Raw genomic sequence first — 27,731 nt, 5'->3', positions numbered from 1 at the left:
CCGGGGTACCGCGAGTGCAGTGCAATTTTTCTCCCGCCCCATTCACTTGGATGGGTGCAAGAGAAAAGAGTCTCGCATTACAGTCGTAGCATGCTGTGATTGTTTTCTCGCTCCGATTAGGGCTGAGAAAATAATCGCTCATGTGTGCTGACACACAGGCTAGAATTGGTCCGAGTGGAATGCGATGTTTTATCACACTCCACTTGCACCGTTTTTCTCTCCGTGTGTCTTAGCCCTAAATGAAACAAATCTTAGAAAACTTGATTCAAGCGGATAAGCCTATAGCTATTGAACAATTTTTCCGAGGGCTATGGTCAAGCTGTGGTTTCTCTAGGTGCAGGCAAAATTAGGAAATGTTCACACAGGGCTTTTTGCTGCATTTTTTAGCTGCAGATTTGCCTTGGTTTTATGCAAATCCATGCTATAAAAAGCTGCTGCTTTTTACAATCCCTGCAAAGTCTATGAGATTTCTGAAATCTCATGCGCACACACAAACATGTTTTTTTCCTGACTTTTGTCAAATACCTGCGTTTTTGGTCAGGTTTTTAAAGAATGAGCATGTCAATTCTTTGCTGCAGATTTGCTGCATTTTTTTCATTGATACAATCAATTTTCTAGAAAAAAAAGCAGCAAATGCGCACAAAAAAAAAAAAAAAAAAAAAAAAAAAAACAAAAACGCACCAAAAAATGCACCAAAAACAAAAAGATGACTCAAAGGAGATTTCCTGCCCCAAGTTTAGGTTTTGATCAGGAAAAAATTTACCAAAAAAGCCCTGTGTGAATACAGCCTTATACAGAATGGGAAAATAAACTCATGGGCCTGACACACTGTGCCAAGACCCAAGAGCTAGGTCAATGGGCTGGAGGTCATTACTCTGACACTAGGAAACATGGGCCTGCCATATTATGCATAAGGCTTGGTCAATGGATATAAAGTCATCATTCTGACACTAGGCATAGGGGCTCCCTAGAAATCATGGCACTTACGTCGCAGAATATTCAAAGAGGCCATAATATGGATTAAACATTTCTTTAGATATCAAGAAGAACCATTCTCTGGCAACTCCTCCATAATCTAAGCCTTTCTCATTGTCAAATTCAATCCAGAGACGCGCTTTGAGGAATTCTGGCCGTTTCACAGCGATTATCCTTCGGTAAGAATCCTCAAAAATGGCTGAGCGACGCAACTTCATTTCAAACCGGTTAGGAATATCAAGCTACAGGGAAAGAGAATTTATATTAAAATATTTCATTAGAAAAAGTGGAATACTATATATACACACTATATTTTAGCATAAATTTCTCATTTTTCCATTTCTCTGCTTTTAGTCATTCAAGAAGAAGTTTAAGTTGCTAAAAATCTGTCCTAGCCATGTGTCTTATTACAGGAAGAAGCTCTGACAAGTTTACGGTGCCTATAAAGAAGTCTGGTGCCTTCATCACAATGCCAAGATGGCACCCATCACAGCTAAGCAATACAAGTGCCTATTGAATGGCATCAAGCAGAGATTGGGAAACCGAGAAGTTGATTGAAACATTGTACAATTGTTTTTATTATACAATTAATAATCCGAATTTCTGAAAATCTGATTCTGGTTGGAGGAGGCGTTTACTTGCTAGACTTGAAAACAAATGTAAGACAAATCTCAACAGCAGGCCTGTAAGTACACTGCCAATTATAGAAAAAGTGCTCCAAAGTCACCATCTTTCCCGTCAAATTAGTTTTAATTACTATAGAAGAAATTCTTGAAGGTTTAAACCCATTCTCCTAAGTGGGAATTTTTAGACAGTCCTAAAAGTTTAAAACTTTAAAAATTACTTCCATATTAATCCCCTACCCCCTCCTGTTATGTCACTTTTCCTGTTTTGCTGCTTATAACGCTTTTGTCTATGCTCCAAGACCACAGCGGTGACATGTTCACTAGGCAACGTGTGTCACTCCTATTAGCTTCTTAGGTCCTAATCCCGGCCAAGTCTCTACATCTCCCTGGATCTGTTTAGAACGGCTCCAGGGCAAGTACATTGGCTCTAGAGCAGCTCACCAATGCCTAGATTTATCTAGTTCTCAACTGTATCTACCTCTCAGTGGAGAACAGAGCTAGATATGTCAGGATTACACCCCTTGGTTGTAGATAAATATAACCCCATTCACAGGCAGCACACTCCGTATATTAGAAACTTGTGTATCTTATTTTTGCTATGATTAAACGGTTATCCCCATATTCATAAATCTGTAATGTTGGTTACGGCTTGGAAATACAGGTACATTTGCAATTTACTGCTTACTAACATTTTCAGCAGTTTTTGCAATACTAACTTTTGTTTACATCATGCTGCCCTGGAGACCGACCATTGCTGCTATGCAGCAGAACATAAGCAGTGCTTACAAGTGCTTTTCTATTGAGCTTGTAAGCCATGTTTTGAAGTTGGCGAGATCACTAAAGAGCGCTCTTGCCTCCATTAATCTGGCCAGCCCCAGCACAGTGCTTACAAGGTAGACCGCAGTGGTGGTCCACTCTTCTAGATAGCAAACTAAAGAAAAGCAAAGGTAAAAACTCAAGGATTTCAGACATTTATAATAAGCAGTAAATTGCAAACCCCATAACTAGTTGTCATGCACCCACCTACTTAGCAATAAATAATGTAAACTTCATACAACCCCAAATATGTAGAAAACCCATTGAATTACACTTGCCTGCTTCTTCAACTTTTTACGAAAGTACTCATATTTTCTTTTGTAATCTCGAGAATAAGGTACAGCCTAGAAATCAAAGAAGAGTTTAACTAATGTGGTACTCAACTTTTATATATTAACCCTAGAACGCATACCTGGGGCCTCGCAGGCCTGCTAGGTTACTTGTTTCCTATGGTTGTGCATTCTAGGGTTAAACGTCAACAACCACCACCACAAATTTCGCTTAATAAATGTAAAATAAAGGGTATAAAAACAAAAAAAGCCAACAGGGTTCCTTTCACAAAAGCCATTATAGGTTTGTACACCAGGGGACAAACTAATGCTACAAGAGAATATACAGTCTCCTCTTGCCACATATTGAGAGTTTGCTTGCTTTTACTATGTTCTTTATAACACTACAGTTCTCCGATTTATTACAATACTTTGCCTTTGGTGTAGCTAAAAGAATTTATATTACAAAGACTTTGCCTTTCTTGTAATATATTTGTTGCTCTGATACTGATAAAGATGAAAAAAATCGATTGAAAAAGTGACCATTTTGCATTAGACTCATCTGTCTCATCGGTGAAACAACCAGTAGATTTCCTTTTATAAGGTAGATTTGATCATAAATGAAATAATGAATACATTAACAATGACAAAAAAATGCAATGCAAAAAAAAAAAATCAAGATGTTAAAAAAAGTGATTTTTTTAAAGCATTACTGCTTTTTTAATAAATTCTCTCTCTTGGGGACTACGTATATATTAGCAGGGACTTTGAAAAAACAATTTTGTCCAGGTAAAACTAGGGGAAGATATTTCAGCTGTACAAATAAACTCCCACCACCACTTATTTGTCGTTTTAGCATGAGATGAATATTGTACAGTACCAAAGTCATTGTTTCCACACTGGTGTTGTACAGAAGAGTACTTAAAAGTGGTATTACACTACTGGACAACCCAGCTTAATGAGTTCAGGACCCCAATTAAAGTAAAAGCAATGGATACTCATTTCGCGCAGTGATTTGGCGGCTCCAGTGATTTCTGGAACGCTGTTCCTGGTGCGTGACACCAGTGGTGCATGGCAGCAGCCCATCAATATGCCCAGTCTGACAGCAGGAATGTAATAATGTCATGTCACCCTCCAAGAACAGACTCATTGGCATTGCTTTAATGAAACAGCAGCAAGGGGACGGTATAAAAACCTTTATTGTCTTTATTTTCTTTTAATTGGGGTCCTGAAATGATTAAGCTGGTGTTGTCTAGCAGTAGAAAGCCACTTTAACCTTACTTGAGAACATAGACTGATACACTTTTTCTAAACGCAGTGATTTGGGCTGAAACGGGCATTTCTTTGCAGTTTTGACTTGTCATCACAATTTTGACTTTTTATTCTGCCCCATTGTACATTATACAATCTCTTCTGACTTTTAATCTGCACCCGGTCCTCAATTATCCACAAAGCCTCATGGTCATTTATACATAGTACGTGCCCTGTCACTGCTGGCAAATCAGGCACAGAATTGACAGTGCGCTATGTGCTGTGTATATAGATGTGCTTAGTGCAGGCTCAGAGATGTTCTGCCTTCTAATAGGACATCACATGGCCATGTCACTTACTCCTCGCTAATAAGGACTCACCTAACACTTAACTGTAAGGACCATCATTCTGACTCAGTGAAAAAAAGTTCAGACAGCCAAGAATGAAACCCAATCCCCACCCCCTCACTGCAACCAGGGGCTATGGATAGACGTGCTTAAGGTAATTTCCCAGATGGTGTGAGGTGCAATATATTATTACACTGCCTCCATATTAACATACTTTTCACACCTTAAACAAGCTGCTGTCTTGTAAATATGGCCACTGACACATGCGTCACAAGAAAGATTCAGCAATAATGCTATGATCTTCCATGTCATATGTACTTGTAGGATCTTGGAAGTGATGACCAGGACACCAGCCAACAGTGTCGGTCTTTAAGGGTACTTTAAAGTAATAGATTGCACTTCTACTCACCGGTCCTGTTATTGCAGCGGTCTCTAAGCGTGGATCTTCCCATTGCGTCTTCTTTGTGTCTGGAAGAAAGAAGAATGTGCTTTATTCTCTTTAGAGATCTAATAGTAATACTATCATTTAGAAACCGATATTTCCTTACTGTGGTCAATATAAAATACTCGGCCATCCGTGTGCGTTCTCTCTTCCCAACCAGGCTGTATGGGAGAACAAATACAGGTCAGTATGGTACAACGAGAAGAATTTGTGTACAGGTTTATACATCACCTTATGCCTAAGACACATGGCAAGAAAGAAGGGAATTTTGTTTACTTACCGTAAATTCCTTTTCTTCTAGCTCCTATTGGGAGACCCAGACAATTGGGTGTATAGCTTCTGCCTCCGGAGGCCACACAAAGTATTACACTTTAAAAAGTGTAACCCCTCCCCTCTGCCTATACACTCTCCCGTGGATCACAGGCTCCTCAGTTTTGGTGCAAAAGCAGGAAGGAGAAAACTTATAAATTGGTCTAGGGTAAATTCAATCCGAAGGATGTTCGGAGAACTGAACCATGAACCAAAAGAACAATTCAACATGAACAACATGTGTACACAAAAGAACAACCAGCCCGAAGGGAACAGGGGCGGGTGCTGGGTCTCCCAATAGGAGCTAGAAGAAAAGGAATTTACGGTAAGTAAACAAAATTCCCTTCTTTGTCGCTCCATTGGGAGACCCAGACAATTGGGACGTCCAAGAGCAGTCCCTGGGTGGGTAAAAGAATACCTCAATAAAAAGAGCCGAAACGGCCCTCCTCTTACAGGTGGGCAACCGCCGCCTGAAGGACTCGCCTACCTAGACTGGCGTCTGCCGAAGCATAGGTATGCACTTGATAGTGCTTCGTGAAAGTGTGCAGACTAGACCACGTCGCTGCCTGACACCTGCTGAGCCGTAGCCCGGTGCAGCAATGCCCAGGACGCACCCACGGCTCTGGTAGAATGGGCTTTCAGCCCTGAAGGAAGCGGAAGCCCAGAAGAACGGTAGGCTTCGAGAATCGGTTCCTTGATCCACCGAGCCAAGGTTGACTTGGAAGCCTGCGAACCCTTACGCTGGCCAGCGACAAGGACAAAGAGCGCATCTGAACGACGCAAGGGCGCCGTGCGAGACACGTAGAACCGGAGTGCTCTCACCAGATCCAAAGAGTGCAAATCCTTTTCACATTGGTGAATTGGATTAGGGCAAAATGAAGGCAAGGAGATATCCTGATTGAGATGAAAAGGAGATACCACCTTAGGGAGAAATTCTGGGACCGGACGCAGAACCACCTTATCCCGGTGAAAAACCAGGAAGGGGGCTTTGCATGACAGCGCTGCAAGCTCAGACACTCTCCGGAGTGATGTAACTGCCACTAGAAAGGCCACCTTTTGCGAAAGACGTGATAAAGAGACATCCCGCAGCGGCTCGAAAGGTGGTTTCTGAAGAGCCGTTAGCACCCTGTTAAGATCCCAGGGTTCCAGCGGACGCTTGTAAGGTGGGACTATGTGGCAAACTCCCTGCAGGAACGTGCGGACCTGCGGAAGCCTGGCTAGACGCTTTTGAAAAAATACGGAGAGCGCCGATACTTGGCCCTTGAGAGAGCCGAGTGACAAACCCTTGTCCATTCCAGATTGAAGGAATGAAAGAAAAATGGGTAAGGCAAACGGCCATGGAGGAAAACCGTTATCAGAGCACCAGGATAAGAAGATTTGCCAAGACCTGTAATAGATCTTGGCGGACGTTGGCTTCCTAGCCTGTCTCATGGTGGCAATGACATCCTGAGATAACCCTGAAGACGCTAGGAGCCAGGACTAAATGGCCACACAGTCAGGTTGAGGGCCACAGAATTCAGATGGAAAAATGGCCCTTGTGACAGCAAGTCCGGGCGGTCTGGAAGCGCCCATGGTTGACCCACCGTGAGATGGCACAGATCCGGGTACCACGACCGCCTCGGCCAGTCTGGAGCGACGAGAATGGCGCGACGGCAGTCGGACCTGATCTTGCGTAACACTCTGGGCAGCATCGCCAGAGGAGGAAACACATAAGGCAGTCGAAACTGCGACCAGTCCTGAACTAACGCGTCCGCCGCCAGAGCTCTGTGATCCTGAGACCGTGCCATGAAAGCCGGGACTTTGTTGTTGTGCCGTGACGCCATGAGATCGACGTCCGGCGTTCCCCAGCGACGACAGATCTCTCGAAACACTTCTGGGTGCAGAGACCACTCCCCCGCATCCATGCCCTGACGACTGAGAAAATCTGCTTCCCAGTTTTCTACGCCCGTGATGTGAACTGCGGAGATGGTGGAGGCTGTGGCTTCCACCCACTGCAGAATCCGCCGGACTTCCTGGAAGGCTTGACGACTGCGAGTGCCGCCTTGGTGGTTGATGTATGCGACGGCAGTGGCGTTGTCCGACTGGATACGGATCTGCCTGCCCTCCAGCCACCGATGAAAAGCCAATAGGGCTAGATACACTGCCCTTATCTCCAGAACATTGATCTGAAGGGAAGACTATCGGAGTCCAGGTTCCCTGAGCCCTGTGGTGGAGAAAAACCGCTCCCCACCCTGACAGGCTCGCGTCCGTGGTGACCACAGCCCAGATTGGGGGTAGGAAGGATTTTCCCTGCGATAGAAAATTGGGAAGGAGCCACCACTGAAATGACGTCTTGGTTGCAAGGGAAAGAGACGTTCCTGTCGAGGGAAGCCGACCTCCTGTCCCATTTGCGGAGAATGTCCCATTGGAGTGGCCGTAGATGGAATTGTGCGAACGGCACTGCCTCCATCGCTGCCACCATCTTCCCCAGGAAGTGCATGAGGCGCCTTAAGGGGTGTGACTGACTCCGAAGAAGTTATTGCACCCCTGCCTGCAGAGAAAGCTGTTTGTCCCGCGGTAGCTTGACTACCGCTGACTGTGTATGAAACTCTATCCCGAGGTAAGTCAGTGATTGGGTCGGTGTCAACTTGGATTTCGGGAAGTTGATGATCCACCCGAACTGCTGGAGAGTCGCCAGAGCGACGGTAAGGCTGTGTTGACACACCACCCGAGAAGGGGCCCTGACTAGGAGATCGTCTAAGTAGGGAATCACCGAGTGGCCCTGAGAGTGCAGGACCGCCACGACGGATGCCATGACTTTGGTGAAAACCCGTGGGGCTGTCGCCAGGCCGAAAGGCAACGCCACGAACTGAAGGTGTTCGTCCCCGATGGCGAAACGCAAGAAGCGTTGATGTTCGGGTGCGATCGGCACGTGGAGATAAGCATCCTTGATGTCGATCGATGCTAGAAAGTCTCCTTGTGACATCGAGGCGATGACCGAGCGGAGAGATTCCATCCGAAACCGTCTGGTTCTCACGTGTCTGTTGAGCAGCTTGAGGTCCAGAACGGGACGGAATGATCAGTCCTTTTTTGGCACCACGAACAAGTTGGAGTAAAAGCCGCGACCACGTTCCTGAAGGGGAATGGGTGTCACAACTCCTTCTGTCTTCAGAGCGTCCACTGCCTGAAAAAGTGCGTCGGCCTGAGCGGGAGGCGGAGAGGTTCTGAAGAAACGAGCCGCAGGACGGGAGCTGAACTCTATCCTGTACCCGTGAGACAGAATGTCTCTCACCCATCGGTCTTGAACATGTGGCCACGAGGCGTCGCCAAAGCGGGAGAGCCTGCCACCGACCGAGGATGCGGCTAGGGGATGCCGAGAGTCATGAGGAGGCCGCCTTGGAGGCAGTACCTCCTGCGGCCTTTTGGGGGCGTGACTTGGACCGCCACGCATAGGAGTTCCTCTGGCCTTTCTCCTGCCTGCTGGACGAAGAGGATTGGGGCTTGGCGGAGGGACGAAAGGACCGAAACCTCGATTGTATTTTCCGTTGCTGAGGTCTCTTAGGTTTGGACTGGGGTAAGGAGGAGTCCTTTCCCTTGGATTCCTTAATAATCTCATCCAATCGTTCGCCAAACAAGCGTTCGCCAGAAAACGGCAAACCGGTTAAGAACCTCTTGGAGGCCGAGTCTGCCTTCCATTCGCGCAGCCACATGGCCCTGCGGACTGCCACAGAGTTAGCGGATGCCACAGCTGTACGGCTAGCAGAGTCTAGGACTGCAATCATGGCGTAGGAAGAAAAAGCTGACGCTTGAGAAGTCAAAGACGCAACTTGCGGAGCAGAATTACGTGTGACAGCATTAATCTCAGCCAGACAAGCTGAGATAGCTTGGAGTGCCCACACGGCTGCAAAGGCCGGGGCAAAAGAAGCGCCCGTGGCCTCATAGATTGACTTCACCAGGAGCTCTATCTGCCTGTCAGTGGCATCCTTTAGCGATGAGTCATCTGCAACCGATACCACAGATCTAGCCGCCAATCTAGAGACTGGAGGATCCACCTTGGGACATTGAGCCCAACCCTTAACGACGTCAGAGGGGAAGGGGTAACGCGTGTCAGTGAGGCGCTTAGTAAAGCGCTTGTCCGGGACCGCTCTGGGCTTCTGGACAGCGTCTCTGAAGTTAGAGTGATCGAAGAACGCACTACGTGTCCGCTCGCACAATCGGACCTCAGTCGCAGGGACACTAGCATGATACTTGGCTCTGCAGTACTGCCAGCGTGAGCAGAGTGCCATTTGAGGGGATCACAGTAATCCTCGTGTGGCCCCAAACTTAATGTCATATTTATTTTACTCGCTTATATAGCGCCATTAATTCCACGGCACTTCCCATACATTACTTCTTGTCCCCATTGGGTCTTACAATCTAAATTCATTAAGTATAGTCTTTGGATTGTGGGAAGAACATACAAACGTCTTGCAGATGTTGCTCTTGGAGGGATCTGAACCCAGGACCCAAGTGTCTTAAGCCACCATGCTTTTGCTACAATAGGTTTTGGTGACAGACCGGTTTATCGTTGTAGTTTATACAATGTAAGCATTCCCCGCAGCACAGTACAAAGGTTGTCATCAATCACATCTGTCCCTATCATTCATATTACACACACACACACACACACACACACACACACACGTTGTGCTGCAGAAAAACTGTACATCAGAAGACATGCTGGACACCATCGACTGCCAAGTTGATTAGCAAAACCCCTGCAATCAATTGTCGACCTCATACAGTTTCTGCAGAACAATTCTTGGTTATTTATTTATTTTACTCACATATAGCACTATTAATCTCCAGCACTTTACAGACGCGATCATGACTGTCCCCATTGGGTCTCACAATCTAAATTCCTTATCAGTATATTTTTTAGAGTGTGGGAGTAAACGCATGGAAACACAGGGAGAATATACAAACTCCTTGCAGATGTTTTCCTTGGTGGGATTTGAACCCAGGACCTCAGCGCTGCGCAGCACAGCAATAGTGCCAACCACTAAGCGTGGAACAGGTGCTAAGCCACGATATATCCCTGTTCTGCTAGTGTGGAAAAAAAATGCTGCAGAGTGACAGTATTACCCACTGGACCAGTGTGCTGGCATAATCAATATGTGAGAAATATTTGCTGGGAAATTCTATTAAGGCCCTCTACGCACACTGCGTTTTCTGCTGCAGAAAAGGTGCGGTTTTTGTTCATAAAGTTCATGCAGTCCTTCCCCAGGAAAATCTATGAGAAATCCAAAATGCTGTGCGCACACTGCGTCTTTTTTTCCCTACAGGTTTTTCTGCATAATTCATGCAGCAAAAAGCAGCAGCATATCACTTTTCCACAAGTATCTGAGGTTTTACCATTGATAAATGGTTAAACCGCAGGGACAAAAATCGAAACAAAATCTGCGTTAAAACCGCATGTGGCTTTTGGGTGCATTTTTTTGCCGTGGAATTCTGCCAGAGGGTGCAGATTTTGCTTAAGGAACTCATCTACCCAGTGCGCACGGACCCTTAAGGTATGCATGAGAAAGCAATTGAGTACTTTTAAGTCTGTGGTTTCACATAGCGTTTTACCTTTTATTCAGTGGCTCCATCGAGACTTGGGTTCAAAACACCAAATGGGATTTGAGCGTATGGGCCAAAGAGACTATAAATGATGCAGGCAGAGTCACAGTGTCCTCTGTCTTGAATCATTTTTGGCTGTATACGCCTATTGGAGGCTGGCAGCTAGATGTAGTCGACTGCATTTTGCAGCCTAACTCACCTAGGCTAAACGCTATGTGAACCCAGCTTTATGAATAAAGACCTTTTCTGTTTGATCATTTACTAGAGAGCAAAACAATACTGTAGGTGATCATAAGAGCTACTTATGTCCGGCTCTAAATGGGCAGACAGAAAAAGGATTCATTTCATCTGCACTGTTAGAAATTTTGGAATGTATTCAGTAATTTGCAGAAGAATTACATATAAAGCTGACAAATTCTATGGAAAACGCACTAGCAGCTCGATATTGAGCCCTGGTTAACCTCAGATGTTACAGCTCAGCCGCCAAGCATCCAATAGCTTTGGGCAACAGTCACATATGGCAGCTGAGCATTCACCAAGATGCTCCTGAAAAGTACGCAGCTCTGTGTGTGACAAAGTATTTTACTGTCAATGGTGTTATGCTGTAATACTACAAAAAAAAAAAAAAAAAAAAAAAAAAAAAGGTGGCCTGCTCAACGTGGGCAATAAATTAGAGGCATGACACTATATAAAACCATATAAGTAACATAATAAAAACAGTAAATTATACAGCGGAAACCTTGTCATTCACGTAAGAAATCATGACTCGTACATTCCCAAGATTGCTCAGATTATCAGTTCGTTACCCTGACTGACGTGTTTCGCATATATCCTACAACCATACGTCTCCAGGTCAGAGTGGCTGCCTATTCTTCTAAGCAATCTGGGTAAAGTAGGAGTTATGTATGTTCTTACATAAAGGACTAAAAATCTAAACACTTTACAGTTTTTCAATTTTTGATATTTCTGAGAAAAAAAAAAATTATTACAGAAAATGTAATAATACTTTGTCTTGAGTTATTTTTTGTCCTCTCTGTGGTACTACAAGGAGTTTTTTCTTTTAATTCATCTTTCACTTACTGGCAGTGGTCCCAGGTCTGACACGTCTAAAGGAGGCCTTGTCCGAAGCTGTACAGGAATTCTCAGTCTCGGGTCTTCCTAAACAAACGATAAAAACAGGATTGCTTGAAAACATCATGCTTACTGTATACATGGTATGAGACATACTGTAAATACTAGTCAGACTGTTGAAAGCTTCACCTGATTAAGGCACCAGAGGTAGGTAGAAGACTAAGGCCGGTGTCACACTTGTGATTGCCGCGCGAGTTTCGCGGTGCATCACCCATCACTGACTCACACTGCTCACAGGAGCGGGTCGGTTGCACACATCTCTATGCAGCCAATCCGCTCCTGTGAGAGTCCGTGATGGGTGATGCACCGCGAAACTCACGCGAGACAATCGCAAGTGTGACACTGGCCTAACACTAACAGCACACATGTCCCTACCCACCAGAGAAAAATGGAGATGTGTGGCGACTACCTTAAAGGGGTTTTTCAGTTCTATATAAAATTAAAGTTTAATCACTGTCGAATATACTTGGTCCATTAATTTGAAATAGTCTAACTCTAGCTTTTAACTCTTTCACTACAAAAAAATGTCATGTCTTGCCCTTAACATTTGCCAGGGCTACAACAAGGACTACAGCTTGGATCTTTGTGTCACATAATGCTCAATCTTAAAGGGAACCTGTCAGGTGCAATATGCACACAGAACCACGAGCAGCTCTGGGTGTATATTGCTAATCCCTGACTAACCGTCCCTGTATACACTAGCATAAAGAGATCTTTAGAAAAATGGTACTGAGGCGTCGCTGCGTATTTATTAGCATGTAAGCAGGCCCACAGGAGCATGCTGAGATGCTATGTGGGCCGACTAGCCAAGGGAAGTAACACCCTTGCGACTAGTCCCTGGCCTCATTAGCATATAATAAACAATCTTTAGAAACACTTTCTAAAGATCTCTTTATCTATGCTAGTGTATACAGGGACTGCTAGGCAGGAATCACTAATATGCACCCAGAACTGGGTGCATATTACACCTGACAGGTCCCTTTAACAGGTGATACCAGGCTGAAAATTCTAGGTACATTACGACCAATGTGACTTTGACTGCTCTGTGTAAAAAGCGATTCATACACACAGAGCAGAGAGTAAGAACTGCTGACTGTTAACGATTATTACCCATTGAAAACATTGCTAGAGGACGGCTGATCGAAAAATCGTTGTTCGGCACGACATCCTCATGTGTAAAGATGCCCCGCTAAAAAAGATATGACAGTTTGTGTACTGAATCTTCATGCATCACCATGAAGAAAAAATAATTTTTTCAGCCAATTTGTTTGTGTAAAAGGACCCAAAAGGTGGAGGAGGAGCAGATCACATCAGGAAAAAAAAAGTCACAGCCTGGTAATGTTTTCCCCTGTACAGCACCCAGGGAAGGAGGTGGCAACATATATTATAGGGAATGTGTAGTTAGTAAATTACATATCATATAAATCATTCTTGTTAAAATTATTTTTTCATATTCCTGACATTAAGAAATCTAAAAAAAAAATAAAAAAATAAAGCGCAACAGAAATCTATCATTGTGAAGGCAGGTGGAAAGACGTAATATAAATATATACACACACATACATACATACACACATACATACATACATACATACAAATGAATTGAGAAATGAAAAACATTAAAAAATGCAGTGTAATAAATATGCAGACAAAATTTATATATTACACACACACACACACACACACACACACACACACACACACACACACACACACACACACAGAGATTTTGAAACCGGATTTTCCCTTTAAACACCCCATATACCCTCGGTTTGATGGGGTTTGAAATCTGAATATTTAGACATTTTTTTTTTTTTTTTTAAACACATAACTATTATTTCTATTTTATAATTATGGTTTATATTCCAGGAAAACTGTTCCCTACATTTGTAAGGGGATCTCCGGCAATAGTGAGGTGGAGAATCCCTTGCCCATAATATAGCATAGACTCAAAAGGTGAAGCCACCAATACTGAAACAAATGCAATTTTACATCTAAAACCATCACAAATATTAAAATGCAAACATTTATGAAATACATGAAGGGAAAAGAAAATACATTTTTTTAAACCTATAGTTTATCTGTTGCACATGTTTGGAATTCTAGCTACAAAATTCCCATGTGATTGCTTGATCTTAATTGAATAAGAATATCTGTACAGTCATTGGTTTAATCAGAGAAAGAATATTAGAATAATTAATAGAAGAAGAAGAGTCACAATACCCATGTTGTAGTCTTAGTGTTGTGATTGATAAAGAAGGCACGTCCACTTGGGGCATGTCTTAATTCCCAGCCTTTGGGGAGGTATCCATGATCCGGGTCTTGTTTAGTGGATTCATAGTCTGGAGACTGCTGAAGACGACCACTGGGAACATTCTGGGTGGGAGAGGTCTGTGACATTTCCACAGGTGATTGCTTCTGTGACTGAACATTAAGGACACATTAGACTTTGAACGCTACCTCCAAACAGGGCGTTACCACTATGTTTCCATAAACAGAGGCAGCACAGATATGCAGGGAAGAACAATAGGATGGGTAAAGAAACTGGCTCTTCAGGAATCACAAGTATCAAGATATTTTTCAACAAACAATTCAACACTTCACAACCAACTCAAAATATATGAAGCAAATTTTTGCTTTTCCTGCTTCTTGTGGTGCACGCTTTTCTTTGATTCCTTTCTCTACCCTAATTCTTTCCTGAATTGCAACATGTAACTATGTTGTCATACCATTTCAGCACAATGTCAAGACATCTAATATTATAATAATAATAATAATAATAATAATAATAATAATAATAATAATAATAATAATAATAATAATAATAAATAATGATGTGAATAGTGATGAATGAACTGCTTGGTAGCTTGGTACTCGTAAAGAGCATTTTGATGCTGGAGTGAACGGTACTCCTTTACGGAGTATAATGGAAGTGAATGGCGAACTTGAGCATTTTTCTGGAAGATCTTCCAGAAAAAGGCTCACGTTCCTTAACGACTTCCATTATACTTTGTAAATGAGCACCAACCATTGAAATGCTCGTTCTGCGTACCAAAACCCGAACAGTTTGCTCACCAAATAAAGAGAAAATATTGGTCACATCTGACCTGGTGATCCGAATATAAAAGGGCATGTGTACATACATTAATTGTTGGCTCGAACAAAAAACATACCTGTGCTCACAGTCTCCCAACAGACCCCCAAAGCAACTTTCATTTAGGAGTTCTAAAGTAAGCAGCTTTAAATTCGGAGAGGATTTAGGCTATGTGCGCACGTTGCATCTTTGTGGTGACCACAAAGATGCACGTTCTTGGACTTAAAAAAAAAAACAAAAAAAAACCTCCCTAGGCATGCATTTCTTGCCACGTTGTACAGCGTTTTTGCCCAGTGTGTTTAAGTCGAATCTATTGACTAGAAGGGCTCAAACACACTGGCAAAAACGCAGAAAGAATTGACCAGCTGCATCTTTGTGGTCACCACAAAGACGCAGCCAAAAAAAAAAAAGCTGCAACGTGTGCACAGCAAAAAAATAAATCTCACACTTTGCTGGGGAAGGAAATGCATGCAGTTTTAAAAGCAAAAAACTGCACCCAAAAAAATGCGGCAAAAAACGCAGCGTGCGCCTTAGTAGTACCTGAACTACAGGTCTCTCCCACGTTGTAGTTCTAGTATTGTGATCTATGTAATATGACCTTCCTTTCTCATCTTGTTTTTCTTCCCAACCAGGAGGCAACCCTGAGAATGTCGGTAACAACTGGAAGGAAGAAAAAAAACAAAAAAACCAAAACAGCATTAATTAAAAAACTAAAAAATGAAGCTATGAAGATAAAGCATAGAATAAAAAAGCATGCAAGAGGTTAAAGGGCTTGTTTCAGAGGCAACCGCAGTCAATAAGCAACCAGACAATTAGTAGTTTGTCTCTGAAGTCTTACTAACACCCTTGGCAAATAACTGATTTTGCCAGGGGAAGTCATGACCAGCCAAGTATTTTTAGGGAGGCAGCCATTGTAGGGGAAATGTAATGTTACAAGGTAGTAATTGAGAGGACTAGCCATGCTTATAATACAAGGATGGCTCACGTCTTCCAGAACAGCAGGACTCGTATAGTGGAGCGCCAGAGAAAGCAAGCCTGCACTAATATTCTTATGTAGGATATAAGGACTTGGGTGTCCTCAAGAGAAACTCCATTAATCTAATGTACTAATGCTCCTTGAGGTTAAAACGCTCACATTTTCACTGTACACAGACCACAAGACAAAGGGTACACAAAAGTTATCATGCACTAGATGGAAAACCATTCTTACAACAGGTAATGTAGGAAGTTCTTCTTGTGTATAGGACTGCAGGTTTTCTCTTCTGCTGGAATGCGCCTTAATAAAATATAAGGGGAGGAAAATAAAATGCACAAATATATTAAGCATAGTGGAGCATATTATAAATGCCAAGATTTGTCATCAATATGAGTGGAAGGGTCCAATCACCAAAGATCTAGGGACTGCAAAGAACAGAGCTCCTTCAAGTCTCTTCCGTCATGATGTAGAGGTTGTGTGCTACTGATTGTAGTCCCGGTTATTAGTAATAACATTGGGATATAAGAAGCATACTTACAGTGTTGGAGCTGTGTCTAGCAGCGGCTCCATCTCCAGATATGTGGAGTCTGGCGGTGAGCTCATCAGTGACTTGTGCTTGGAGATCAGTGCCAGGCATGGGCTGAGCAGAGTGATTGCTGTATACTGTAGCATCATCCTCCGTAATAATTTCCCAACTCTATTAACCACAAAAAAGAAAACCAATGAATCTTCAGGTTGGCATCAGCAGCTCTTCACGGTTATTTGTACATTTTAATACAATAAAGAATTTACACGGATATAAATTAAGTCTGCAGAGATTTGCCCCCAAATTTTTATCCAATTGCCTATGTAAAAAGCATAAAACTCAGATCGCAATGGCTCCAAAAGGAGTATTTTGCAGTGTCTTCACTTCCATATTATAAGAGGCATTACCAAATTACTTAATTTTGTATTATTCTTTTGGCTTACTCTATCAAAAAACAACAGTTCCCGGGAGGACTTAAGGACTCCAAAGTGCTCCAGGCAGACCTTGTAGTACGAGTCTCTTTGTGGTAGGGGATTCAGTAGTTATGTTGGGTGGCCCCGGTTTGCCCCTTTCCCTTCCTTCTGTCTTTTCCCTTTAATTTCTGATTTCCTCCCTTTTTCCCCCGTAAAAGCATAAGCTTACAGCCATCTTACCTAATATTGTCATACTAAGTCCTCTGGCTAATTTTGGCAAGTTTCACGTTAAGCCCTTTGCACCCTTCCCCAACAACAACCAGGGACAGTTTTATGATACTTCTTCCTGCAGAGCACACAAGCTTCACTGTTTGCCCTTCCAGCCTTAAGTTTAGGGTCCAACTTAAAGAGGTGGTTCACTACTCAGCATTAGAGGCCACATCGATGTAACGCTCATAGGGAAGGCTTTTCTCAAATACCTTGTGTAGTACATTATGACTGAGCGGTGCTATTGTGGTCCATAAATCCCCATCAATTTACCCCTGGGCTCAGTGACCTCTGAGATCCAGTAATGTCACGTCAACTTCCAGTTGACCCGACATCACCGAGCCTGACCCCAGTCTTCCTGAGTGACTGGGCCGTGGGCGTATTTTCACCACTCGCCACAGGCCAGCATCTCGCACACTCTCTCCTTCACTGCAGAGCACCGCAAGCAAGAACGATGCAGAGCTGTGTCGAGAGGTGAAACTGCACCCACAGCCCAGTCACTCAGGAAGACTGGGGCCAGGCTCTGATATAGGGTCAACTTCCAGTTCGCGTAACATCACCGGATCTCCGAGGTCACGGAGACCTGGGGAGGGAGGGGGGGGTCACTTGATGGGAATGTGGGGACTGCAATAGCGCCGCGCAGGCTAAGAATTTACTACACAAGGTATTTAAGAAAAGCTTGCCCTATGACATTTACATCGATGTTGCCACTAATGCTGAGTAGTGAACCACCCCTTTAACAGTATCATTGCGATATTGACTGGTCTGTTTACTGTCTACTTGGTATAGGATATATTTTCTTGTTGTATTCTTATTCTCAATTAAAAATATATCATGTGGCCAATTGAGGATCCGTAGACATTTAATGCGACAGGGTGGCCTGTCTGGCTTGTGTAGGATAATGCTATTCTGACCTTATTCAGTGAAACTGTACTAGCTGTACCACTGTATCCTTCTCTGCCAGTCAAGTAATACTCTTGTGAAGGGAAATAGTGCTGTGCATGAGTATGTTCAACATTGGTATTCAAGAAATGTGATATGGTATCTTTAAAGAGAACGGTTCAGCAGGTTTTTGCTATGTAAATTGAAGAAAGCATGATGTAAGGGTTAAAACAGAATTAAAGATGCATCTCTATCAAGCTGCTTGCTGTTTACTTGCAGTGATTGTTTTCGCACCAGGGCCTTATCAGCATATGTCAATATTAACTGAAATTGCTTCACTTTAAGCCATACTTAAAGTGTCAGTTGTGCAAAGAGAAGGCTAAAAAGTAGTCTGTCATATTGTAATTGGCTACTGATTATGATCATAGACGACCATTTGGACCCACTATAATACACTATGTCTGATGAAGCATGGTTGCATCTAACTGCGTGTATAAACTTACAGAATAGGTACTGAGACACAGAAAACGTATCCCAGCTGTACCAACAGCCATGGACAGTCAGGTTTTCTTTGAGGAGAATGCGAACAAAGACAACGTACATTGACGAGCAATTCTATGCTCTGTTCACAGCTCACATATATAAGTACTGTAAGAAAAATTTTGGGCCCTATATTTTAAGTCTAATAGAGATGTGGTTAATGAATTTACTGTCCATATAAGATAAATATAGTATTAATTCATTTGTACGCTAAACATCAAAATGAAGGGAATTTTGTTACTTACCGTAAATTCCTTTTCTTCTAGCTCTTATTGGGAGACCCAGACGATTGGGGTATAGCTACTGCCTCCGGAGGCCACACAAAGCACTACACCAAAAAGTGCAAGGCCCCTCCCCTTCTGGCTATACCCCCCCGTGGTATCACGGGTTCTCCAGTTTTAGTGCCAAAGCAAGAAGGAGGAAAGCCAATAACTGGTTTAAACAAATTAACTCCGAGTAACATCGGAGAACTGAAAAACCGTTCAACATGAACAACATGTGTACCCGCAAACAACAAAAACATCCCGAAGGACAACAGGGCGGGTGCTGGGTCTCCCAATAAGAGCTAGATGAAAAGGAATTTACGGTAAGTAACAAAATTCCCTTCTTCTTCAGCGCTCTATTGGGAGACCCAGACGATTGGGACGTCCAAAAGCTGTCCCTGGGTGGGTAAAGAAATACCTCATGTTAGGGCTGCAAAACAGCCCTCCCCTACGGGGGTGTCACTGCCGCCTGCAGGACTCTTCTACCTAAGCTGGCATCCGCCGAAGCATAGGTATGCACCTAATAATGCTTGGTGAAAGTGTGCAGACTGGACCAGGTAGCTGCCTGGTACACTTGTTGAGCCGAAGCCTGGTGTCGTAATGCCCAGGACGCACCCACGGCTCTGGTTGAGTGGGCTTTTAGCCCTGAAGGAACCGGAAGCCCCGCAGAACGGTAGGCCTCTAGAATTGGTTCTTTGATCCATCGAGCCAGGGTGGCTTTAGAAGCCTGCAACCCCTTGCGCGGACCAGCGACAAGGACAAAAAGTGCATCGGAACGGCGCATGGGCGCCGTGCGGGAAATGTAGAGTCTGAGTGCTCTCACCAGATCTAACAAACGTAAGTCCTTTTCATACCGGTGAACCGGATGAGGACAAAAGGAAGGCAAGGATATATCCTGATTAAGATGAAATGAGGATACGACCTTAGGGAGAAACTCCGGAATGGGGCGCAGCACTACCTTGTCCTGGTGGAACACCAGGAAGGGAGCCTTGGATGACAGAGCTGCCAGCTCAGACACTCGCCGAAGCGATGTGATCGCAACGAGAAACGCCACCTTCTGTGACAGGCGAGAAAGGAAACTTCCTTCAGAGGCTCGAAAGGCGGCTTCTGGAGAGCAACTAATACCCTGTTGAGATCCCATGGATCTAACGGCCGCTTGTACGGGGGTACGATATGACAGACCCCCTGTAGGAACGTGCGCACCTTAGAAAGACGTGCTAGACGCTTCTGAAAAAACACGGATAGTGCCGAGACTTCCCCCTTAAGGAAGCCGAGCGACAAGCCCTTTTCTAACCCCGATTGCAGGAAGGAAAGAAAAGTAGGCAATGCAAATGGCCAGGGAGACACTCCCTGAGCCGAGCACCAGGTTAAGAAAATCTTCCACGTTCTGTGGTAGATCTTAGCAGAGGTGGACTTCCTAGCCTGTTTCATGGAGGCAACGACCCCTTGGGATAATCCTGAAGACGCTAGGATCCAGGACTCAATGGCCACACAGTCAGGTTCAGGGCCGCAGAATTCCGATGGAAAAACGGCCCTTGGGACAGTAAGTCTGGCCAGCCTGGTAGTGACCACGGTCGGCCGACCGTGAGATGCCACAGATCCGGGTACCACGATCTCCTCGGCCAGTCTGGGGCGACGAGTATGACGCGGCTGCAATCGGATCTGATTTTTTGCGCAGTACTCTGGGCAAGAGTGCCAGAGGTGGAAACACATGTGAGCCGGAACTGCGACCAATCTTGCACTAAGGCGTCTGCCGCCAGAGCTCTGTGATCGCGCGATCGTGCCATAAATGCCGGGACCTTGTTGTTGTGCCGAGACGCCATTAGGTCGACGTCCGGCACACCCCAGCGGCGACAGATTTCCTGAAACACGTCCGGGTGAAGGGACCATTCCCCTGCGTCCATACCCTGGCGACTGAGGAAGTCTGCTTCCCAGTTTTCTACGCCCGGGATGTGAACTGCGGATATGGTGGATGCTGTGTCCTCCACCCACATGAGGATTCGCCGGACTTCCTGGAAGGCTTGCCGACTGCGCGTCCCTCCTTGGTGGTTGATGTATGCCACCGCTGTGGAGTTGTCCGACTGGATTCGGATCTGCTCTCTTTCTAGCCACTGCTGGAAAGCTAGTAGGGTAAGATACCCTGCCCCGATTTCCAGAACATTGATCTGAAGGGTGGACTCCTGCTGAGTCCACGTCCCCTGAGCCCTGTGGCGGAGACAAACTGCTCCCCACCCTGACAGACTCGTATCTGTCGTGACCACTGCCCAGGATGGGGGTAGGAAGGATCTTCACTGTGACAATGAGGTGGGAATAAGCCACCATTGCAGAGAGTCCTTGGCCGTCTGGGAAAGGGAGACTTTCCTGTCCAGGGAGGTTGACTGCCCGTCCCATTGGCGGAGAATGTCCCCTTGCAGTTGGCGCAGATGAAACTGCGCAAAGGGAACTGCCTCCATGGCTGCCACCATCTTCCCTAGGAAGTGCATGAGGCGCCTTAAGGGGTGCGACTGGCCTTGAAGGAGAGACTGCACCTCTGTTTGCAGTGAACGCTGCTTGTTCAGCGGAAGCTTCACTATCGCTGATAGAGTGTGAACTCCATGCCGAGATACGTTAGTGATTGAGTCGGTGACCGATTTGACCTTGCCAAATTGATGATCCACCCGAAAGTCTGGAGAGTCTCCAGCGTAACATTCAGGCTGCGTTGTCATGCCTCAAGGGAGGGTGCTTTGACGAGTAGATCGTCCAAGTAAGGGATCACCGGGTGTCCCTGAGAGTGCAAGACTGCTACCACTGCTGCCATGACCTTGGTGAACACCCGTGGGGCTGTCGCCAGACCGAATGGCAGAGCTACGAACTGAAGATGGTCGTCTCCTATCACAAAACGTAGAAAACGTTGGTGCTCCGTAGCAATTGGCACGTGGAGATAGGCATCTTTGATGTCTGTTGAGGCAAGGAAGTCTCCTCGAGACATTGAGGTAATGACGGATCGGAGGGATTCCATCCGGAACCGCCTGGCGTTCGCATGCTTATTGAGCAGTTTTAGGTCCAGAACAGGACGGAAGGAGCCGTCCTTTTTTGGAGCCACAAAGAGATTGGAGTACAAACCCTCGCCCTCGTTCCTGAGGGGGGACAGGGATCACCACTCCTTCTGCTCTTAGAGCGTCCACCGCCTGCAGCAGGGCATCTGCTCGGTGGGGAGGTGGGGCCGTTCTGAAGAATGGAGTCGGAGGACGAGAACAGAACACTGTCCTGTGCACGTGAGCACAGTGTCCGTCACCCACCGGTCTGTGACCTGTGGCAGCTAAATGTCGCCAAAGGCGGGGGAGTCTGCCATCAACCGCGGATGCGGAGAGAGAGAGAGAGCTGAGAGTCATGAGGAGACCGCCTTGGTAGCGGTTCCTCCGGCTGCCTTCCTTGGGCGTGATTGAGCCCGGCCGGAATCTGAGCCCGTCTGAGGTTTTGTAGCCCTTTTGCACGAGGACAATTGGGACCTGCCCGAGCTTGGGAAGGACCGAAACCTCGACTGTACTTTTAGGACAGCATTAATAGGGTAAGTCGCAGTGCAGACATTGCGGAGTTACGGACGCCTCTGCGGTACAGATGTACATGTGCTCAAGGCCAGCTGCGCAAGAACAGCTGAAAAGGTTAGGTTGCCTATACGGCTGTGAATGCCGGAGCAACCGACACGCCGATAGCCTCCTAGACAGATTTCAACCAGAGTCCATCTGTCTGTGAATGGCATCTTTAAGTGAAGCCCCATCTCCAGTGCAACTATGGCTCTAGACGCAAGCCTGGAGATTGGAGAATCCACCTTTGGACCCTGGGTCCAGCGCTTGACCACGTCAGGGGAAAAGGGATAACGTGTATCTTAAAAACGTTTGGAGAAGACGCTTATCTGGTAAGCGTGGTGTTTCTGGACTGCTTCTCTGAAGTCAGCGTGGCCAGAAAAATACTCAATATCCGTTTGAGATACTGAAAAGGGACTTCTCCTGCTGTGAAGCTGACTCCTCCACTGGGGGAGCTGAGGGAGAAAGATCCAACCTTCCATTGATGGACGCTATAGGATCATTCCGTATGGCGTTACCATCCGGTGTATCCGGATTGATAGCGATGTCAGGATCAAAGTCCTGGAGAGCTGCCTTATCATACAGAGAGTCCTCCTGGGACCCCCCCGTTCCAAATGAGGTTGGTCAGGAAGATTGCCCATGGCCTGTCTGGACTGCAAGTCTCTATCTTATGACAATATATCTGTCGAAACTGCAACTCCGTCCCTGTCCTTGGACAGGGATGACAGGTGGTTTCTTTGGCCACGACTAGTAGAGACCCCGGCAGACGAAGTGCTAGAGACCCCGGCAGACGAAGTGCTACAGGGGAGCATGCACACAATGGGACGGTGTCATGAACAGCATCCCATGTAGTAAAAACCGCACTGAAAATCTGTGTTGCTTTTTTGCCGCTGCCGACTAGCCATCTAGAAGTATATAGCCAAGATTGGTGACCGTACAGTGCAATGTATAGCATACAAGCATAAAGTACAAAAGAACACTGCAGCACAAGCAATACAAGCAGCATAGAAGCCTGTGCCCTGGCACCTCTGCTCTTCTGCTGCTGTAGACTAGTCATCTAGGGGAATATAGCCCAGAAGAGTGACCATACAGTGCAATGTATAGCATACAAGCACAAATGCACACTGCAGCCCATGCAATACAAGCAGCATAGAAAAAAACCTGTGCCCCAGCACCCTTGGTTTTCTGCTGCTGTAGTCTAGCCATTCCAGGAGAATATAGCTAAGACTAGCGACTGTACAGTGCAGTGTATAGCATACAAGCATAAACACAAATGAACACTTCAGTACGTGCAATACAAGCAGCCTAGAAAGCCTGTGCCTTAGCACACCTGCTTTCCTGCTGCTGATGTGTCGCTCTCCAAGCGGGCATATAGCGACCTATGCAGTTAAAATACACATGTACACACTGCAGTATATATTGGGGTCAGCACTATGTGTGCCGCTTACCGCCCGCCTATAAGCGGGTGTATGGTCGCCACCGTCCTGCCTGGTTGCCGAAAGTCCGAGCTCGGACTGCAGTAATGGCTGCCGGCGTCTTCCCCAGCTCGTGTGAGGAGGGGCGGGCCGTGGGCGTGCCCCAAGTCAGAGCGGGAATCCGGCGTCCGACAGTGTGCAGTGAGAGGGCTGGAGCATGTAAATAAGGCTCCAGCCCTCGGCGCTGCTGATTGCTCAGCGTCTGTCCCCTTCCCTGAGTGACAGGGAGGGGGCGGGAACGAAGCGGCACTAGGCCGCAGAAGCCGGGGACTGGATTTATAAGCGCCGCCGCCGTAAAAGCGCGGTCGGCGCCCAGTCCCCGGCGAACTACAAGTCCCAGCCGCGCCGCCGCTCCCGGAGCGTCCGGCGCGGTAGTTCCCAATACACAAAGTCACTCAGCAAAGCTGCAGTGACTGTAACCCTTTACTGTCCCCGGCGCACTAGCACACCCAGCAAGTCTGGAGTGTGCTGTGCCTGTGTGTACGGGGACACAGAGTACCTGTAATGGTGCAGGGCCATGTCCCTGAACGGTACTCCAGCTCCGTATCCAGCAGGTTCAAATGGGTCTGTGGATGGAGCCCGGCGTCAGAGCTTTGAGGCCGGCAGGATCCCACTTCCTCAGAGCCCCCCAGGGGGATGTGGAAGGAAAGCAGCATGTGGGCTCCAGCCTCCGTACCAGCAATAGGTACCTCAACCTTACAACACCATCAACGGGTGAGAAGGGAGCATGCTGGGGGCCCTATATGGGCCCTCTTTTCTTCCATCCGAAATAGTCAGCAGCTACTGCTGACTAAAATCTGTGGAGCTATGCATGGATGTCTGACCTCCTTCGCACAAAGCTTGAAAAACTGGAGAACCCGTGATACCACGGGGGGGTATAGCCAGAAGGGGAGGGGCCTTGCACTTTTTGGTGTAGTGCTTTGTGTGGCCTCCGGAGGCAGTAGCTATACCCCAATCGTCTGGGTCTCCCAATAGAGCGCTGAAGAAACAATATATTCTTCATTCAGCAAACTTTATTTTTGGAAATATTTTTTTAATGTACAGATTGCTTTATACAAGTCAGACAAAATATTCACATATCTTAAGCCGAACTGTCAAACTGTATACTTTGCAGCAAATAAAAAAAAAAAAAAAAAAAAAAAAAAAAAAAAAAAAAAAAAAAATAAAAAGATTGTATCGATTTTCTGAGCGCCACAACATATGTAGGTAATAGTAGGAACCTACTCTCCGCTCCGCTTAAACGTATACACACACCTTTTAAAAAAATAAATAAAATAAAAACTTCCGCATGTATTATGCAACAAAATTTGATTTCATATGATCAGATATCAGCTTTCATTAATGTTCAGGAAGACACAAGCCTGACTTGAAGAGACTGAAACCAATATCGGGCAACTGTTTTTCTCCAAAAATATGACCTATTCCAAAAATAAGCCCTGGTATGATTTCTCGGGATTTGAGGATGCTTGAAATATAAGCCCTACACAAAAAATATTAGTTCATAAAAAAAAAAGTGAACTGAAATAAAGTCCAGGCAGCTATACATGTAAAAAAGTAAAACACATTTGGAAATAAAATGCAGCAGGGCAGGTAGACCCTTCACCAAGGCTCAGGAGTGGAGTGATGGCAGCAGGACTAACTGATCTGTGTGTGAGAGCTGGCACTTGACAACAGTTATCGTTTTCGGACCTGTGGGGTCTTTTGAATGTGATTCTTTTGGGGATGTTTGCTTTGGTGGATAGACCCTTTGCCAAGCAAATTCTACACTACAGTACCATATGTAAATAGATTAGCAAGAAATGTACAGTACTAGTATTTTGACCCCCAGACAACATGGGGGCGATTCCGTCAAGTAGAAGAAAGGAAGTGTGGTGGACTCGGGGCAAAAATGGCGAGTAGAGTACAATAGCCTCCAAAACACAGGTTACAAAGAAATGTTATGAAGCAAAAGTATGGATCAGGTCCGGCAACACGTTTCTTGAGTTGTAAGACATGATCTGTGAATGTGTTGCTGGAAGGAAAGCAAAGGCTTTGGTTTGGCTTGGGAAATGAATATATTTGCATAAATCTTGATTTTTTTTGCTCAAGAATTTATGTAGATCGTTTATGGAAAAATAAGATATCCCCTGAAAATAAGCCCTAATGCATATTTTGGAGCAATACAAAAGACTGTCTAATTTTTTCAGAAGCACGATAATACATGCAAGCTGCAGAATAGTTTACCATTTTTAATCCACTACAAATCACATTTGTTTCACATAATAGAAAGATTCACAAGCGTTCATAGCCCCTTAATGGTTATTCAATCTTAATAGTTGATTATTGTGAGTAAAACAAACACTTCTAAAATCTACCACTTAACAATTGTAACCATTCAAAATATGAAGGCTATGTGCGCACTAGTGCGTTTTACCCGCGATTTGCCGCGGAAATTTGAGAAATGTCTGCAATCTTTGTGCAGACATTTCCCAGCAAATCCTATGTAAAAAAAAAAAAAATAGCTGTGCGCACGCTGCGGATTTTTCTCAAGAAATTTCCTTGAGAAGAATTTCTTGAGAAAATTTCTTGAGAAAATGAGCATGTCAATTCTTTTCCGCAGGTATCCTGCGGATTTCGGCAGTACAGCCTGCATAATCTGCAAGGAACAACCTGCGGGAAAATCGCAGCAAATCCGCATGCGGATTTGCCGCGGATTTTTTCTGGAGGTCTGGAAATCTTCCACTTCCAGAAGTTTCTCAAGAAATTTTCTTGAGAAACTTCACAGTTCTAGTGCGTACATAGCCTAATACATTTCTTTTCTTTACAGCTCGTTACCTAGGAGACCGACCACTGCTGCAGTCTAACGTGTAAGCATTGTGCGCAGGTTGACTGGGATTGGGAAGCAATGGTGCGCTCCAGCAACACTGGCTGACTTCAAAAAGGAAGCTCAAAATTGGATGAAAAGTTTAAGAAGCATTACAATGTAAAACGGTCTTAAGACGCTATTTGGTACTTTTGTATTGATGGCCTATCCTTAAGGCTAAGTTCACACTTCCGTTGTTTTGCAGTCAGTCAAAATCCGTAGCCTTGAGGAATTAAGGTATCTTGCAAAATATTTTGCAGGAATCCAGTTTTTCCCCATAGACTTCTATTAGTGACGGATTGCGACTGATGACCTTGCGTTGCATCCGCTGCGTCGCGGTCAGTCGTTTGACTGACCGCCGGGCGGGAGCAACGCAGAATGTAACGTTTTTCTGGCCGTCAAAATTGATGCACCGCGCAGGAATCCGCCGCAGTCTGTCACGCTTGTAATGTATGTCTATGGTGCTGGATTCTGTCGTAATCAGTCTTACGACGGAATCCAGCGCTGGATTCCGTCATGCTCTACTGAGCATGCCCAGCAGGTTTGGCACACCCACTGGGCTGTCCCAAACACAAACGGATCATGACTGATCTGTCAAACAAAACGGACGCACAGCGGATGCAACGGATCAGTTTTTTCACAGGATTCCTGTGAAAGCAATCCTGTGAAAAACACATCCGTTGTATCAGTTGACAACTAAAAAACGACTGATCCGTTGCTGACGGACCTGACGGATTTTAAAACAACGGAAGTGTGAACCTAGCCTAAGCTAGCTCACCAATATCTGATGGGGTGAGAGATCTGGCTATCGGCTGTTCTGAGATGTAGAGCTGCTAAGAACTGTGCCGTGTACTGAACAGTGGCCAGGCCAGATAACTGCACCTCTGCGTGCTAATAAAATCAACAGGGGCGGATGTGCAGTACTTGCCAGCAGCGACAAACCGTTGATCAGTGTGGGTGCTGGATGTCGCACCACCATCAATCAGATATTAACTATCCTAAAAATAGGTCATCAATATAAAAGTCAACCACAACCCCTTCAACGAGCACTATCAGATAATAGAGATGAAGATGGGTTTAACCCTTTAACTACATTGTGAGTTTTAATATACTTTGTACCACATTTCAGCCCCATTCAAAGACA

General features: G+C 45.3%; 1 protein-coding gene across 1 annotated transcript in view; it reads right to left on the bottom strand.

Annotated features, from left to right (window-relative positions):
* NEDD4 (NEDD4 E3 ubiquitin protein ligase) overlaps window positions 1–27,731 on the bottom strand; it is a 143,597-nt gene that overhangs the window by 36,787 nt on the left and 79,079 nt on the right. The window contains exons 5-13 of the mRNA XM_075345749.1: window positions 16,355–16,513; window positions 16,051–16,116; window positions 15,381–15,500; window positions 13,970–14,170; window positions 11,696–11,773; window positions 4,833–4,887; window positions 4,694–4,752; window positions 2,696–2,761; window positions 988–1,217 (exon numbers count right to left, since the gene is read on the bottom strand). Of these exons, the coding sequence (XP_075201864.1) occupies window positions 988–1,217; window positions 2,696–2,761; window positions 4,694–4,752; window positions 4,833–4,887; window positions 11,696–11,773; window positions 13,970–14,170; window positions 15,381–15,500; window positions 16,051–16,116; window positions 16,355–16,513 (1,034 nt within the window). The remainder of the gene's footprint in view (window positions 1–987; window positions 1,218–2,695; window positions 2,762–4,693; window positions 4,753–4,832; window positions 4,888–11,695; window positions 11,774–13,969; window positions 14,171–15,380; window positions 15,501–16,050; window positions 16,117–16,354; window positions 16,514–27,731) is intronic.

Source organism: Anomaloglossus baeobatrachus, chromosome 4 (assembly GCF_048569485.1).
Source record: "Anomaloglossus baeobatrachus isolate aAnoBae1 chromosome 4, aAnoBae1.hap1, whole genome shotgun sequence".
NCBI classification, from domain to species: domain Eukaryota; kingdom Metazoa; phylum Chordata; class Amphibia; order Anura; family Aromobatidae; genus Anomaloglossus; species Anomaloglossus baeobatrachus.
Note: the sequence above shows the minus strand (reverse complement) of the source record. Positions and strands in the feature narration are given on the sequence as shown.